Raw genomic sequence first — 2,500 nt, 5'->3', positions numbered from 1 at the left:
CACATCCTGGCCCTTTCCTGAGAAAAGAAAATTGGCCGAAAGACGCACAGATATTTGCGACGTGTGCTCACCTCCTGACAGCGAGCTTCAGTATCCTGTAGGAGCCCTTGATGAGGATGAGCGCTTCCTGTCGACTGCCGTAGAGGGCAGAGCCATTTATGTTGATGAGTTCGTCGCCCACTTTGAGCTTCTTGCACTGGGCCACCTTTCCTCCCTCCTCGATCTAGATGGGGGAGACAGATCGACGAGTTAGAGGCCAAAACAATAACGCCACAGCAACACTTCCTTAAAACGCCTTTCCAAACATCCCACATTACATTCCTCTGCAGGGCATGTGTGTATGTGTGCACATCCAGACAGGGTGAGGTCACATTGGTGAGACAGAGAATAGCCTCTCTGTGCATCTAAAACACACACTCTCACAGGTCAGACACCCTTTCACTTTTAAACCCATGTGATGAATTTACTTCATTTGTATGTGTGGATAGTGGCTCGCTGCCCATGATTGTGCCCTGGAAAAATCCGGAAAACCCCATGTTGGCCACAAGCTGTCATTACTCTGCTATCACCTGACATGCACACACACACGCACACGCACTCAACTCTACTTAACAAGAGGCTCTTTCATCGCAAACGCTACCACTCTGACGAGAATACGTATTTGCTCCAACACAGGTGATTAACACACCTCGCTCCGACATTAAGCAGCGGGAGTTATTTGATTGCCGATGTACAGCAAATGTGTGCGACCGTGTGTGTGTGTCAGAGGCAGGAAAGCTGCAAGGCGGTGCCTTTGCGTGGAAAGGCTGTGAGTGAAACCTCACATTAGTGCGGGGTCGAGGCCGAGAAAATGACTACTTCTAGCTTTGAGAAAGTCTGGAGGTGTAGTGTACTGTGTGTACGCGCACATGGATACAAACTATGCGTACATTTGCGTTTCCCTTCACTGTCTTTTTTACAATGGTTTCCAACACCGATCTGAAAGTTTTTAGCTGCTGGTTTATACACACACACATACATACATACATACATACACATATATATATATATATATATATATATATATATATATATATATATATATATATATATATATATATATATATATATATATATATATATATATATATATATATATATATATATATATATATATATATATATATATATATATATATATATATATATATATATACATATAAATAAAATAAAATAAAATTTGACTCTCCAGGGGTAGGGGACCGGGGAAGGGGGTGGATGGGTGTGAGGATCGGTGTATCTCGGCCTGTCAAAATCACGTCTCTACCTCGTCGCTGCCACTACAGCCTTGGGGGCAATAGACTACAGACTGTGGTGACGTAGGCCGGCTTTGTCGCGTGAAGAAGCTTACAATTTTGGTTGTGTTTTCCGCTCCTTTTGCTGAATGGCAATATACGATATATATCTCTATATATTTTCCGTAAAGTAAAAACAAAACAGTCCTAGTTACCCAAGATACTAAAATAATGACTTACAAAGTCAAATTAATGACTTACTGTAAGTAAGCGTTTGCAATAAGCGTTTGAAAAAGAGTTAAAAGTGGGGCCACATGCTGACATATGCTCAACTCCATCCATCCATCCATCCATCCATCCATCCATTTTCTACCGCTTGTCCTTGTTGGGGTCTCTGCTTAATTTATTACAGCATTTGGGAAGCCTGTAGTTGATTTTTATTATGTAAATGTTATATTTTTATCAACATGTGATGGCAGGGACCCTGCCATTAAAAACTCAGCTACTAAATTACTAATGATTAATATGACTATAGCTGAAAAAAATAGTACAATAGCAATAGGAGAGACTATTCATCCCTGAACACTATGGAGTTCATGCAGGCTTTATGATGCAGTTATATTATTATATCAACCATCAGAGACATAAACTCTTCATTAAACATAATGTTGTTTTTTGCTGCTTCAACAAAGCTCAATCGGCACAGAAAAAATTCAAGTGAAATAACTTAGTTTTTAACTGTAAGTCAACATTGCTTGCTCAGACAGACAGGGCTTTGCTGTCCGTAACACACAAACACACACACACACACGGCACAGTGAGCTAACGTTACACTAATAGCTAATTAGCCTTCACCTCAAGGACTACAAGCGAGCTGAGCTGCCGCTTGTTTCTAGAACATCAAAACAGGCTCATAGTGATGTTACTAGTAGTTGACTAGGAGGTGTTTATTATCGTTTGGGGAGAGTCCGCTGCCTTACCTGCTAAAACACCTTTCTGCTCACTCCACGTTACATGCGTTCTGAATACGCACTGCTGATTGGCTCTTACCGCTCTGGGTGTAACCAATCAAATCGTTCTGTGGGTGGGACAATGCTGGGTGCTCCATACACATACTGACAGAGGCAGACGCAGAACTAAGCAGAGCAGCTTGTTAAGACTTTTTTTTTTTGTTAAGATTTTAGTTTAGGCGGTGGCTCTTGAAGAATGCTGTGGCGGTGGTTTAT

The 2,500-nt window shown here is 41.3% G+C and overlaps 1 protein-coding gene across 2 annotated transcripts in view; it reads right to left on the bottom strand.

The window, feature by feature from the left end:
- The window catches only part of shroom4 (shroom family member 4), a 69,821-nt gene that overhangs the window by 33,737 nt on the left and 33,584 nt on the right, over positions 1-2,500 (bottom strand). For both annotated transcript variants that reach the window (XM_061913489.1, XM_061913490.1), the window contains exon 2: positions 72-223. In XM_061913489.1, coding sequence (XP_061769473.1) covers positions 72-223 — 152 coding nt within the window. The remainder of the gene's footprint in view (positions 1-71; positions 224-2,500) is intronic.

The sequence above is a fragment of the Nerophis ophidion genome, linkage group LG10 (genome assembly GCF_033978795.1).
Source record: "Nerophis ophidion isolate RoL-2023_Sa linkage group LG10, RoL_Noph_v1.0, whole genome shotgun sequence".
In the NCBI taxonomy this organism is placed as follows: domain Eukaryota; kingdom Metazoa; phylum Chordata; class Actinopteri; order Syngnathiformes; family Syngnathidae; genus Nerophis; species Nerophis ophidion.
The sequence above is the reverse complement of the archived record's forward strand: the minus strand, read 5'-3'. Positions and strand labels throughout refer to the sequence as shown.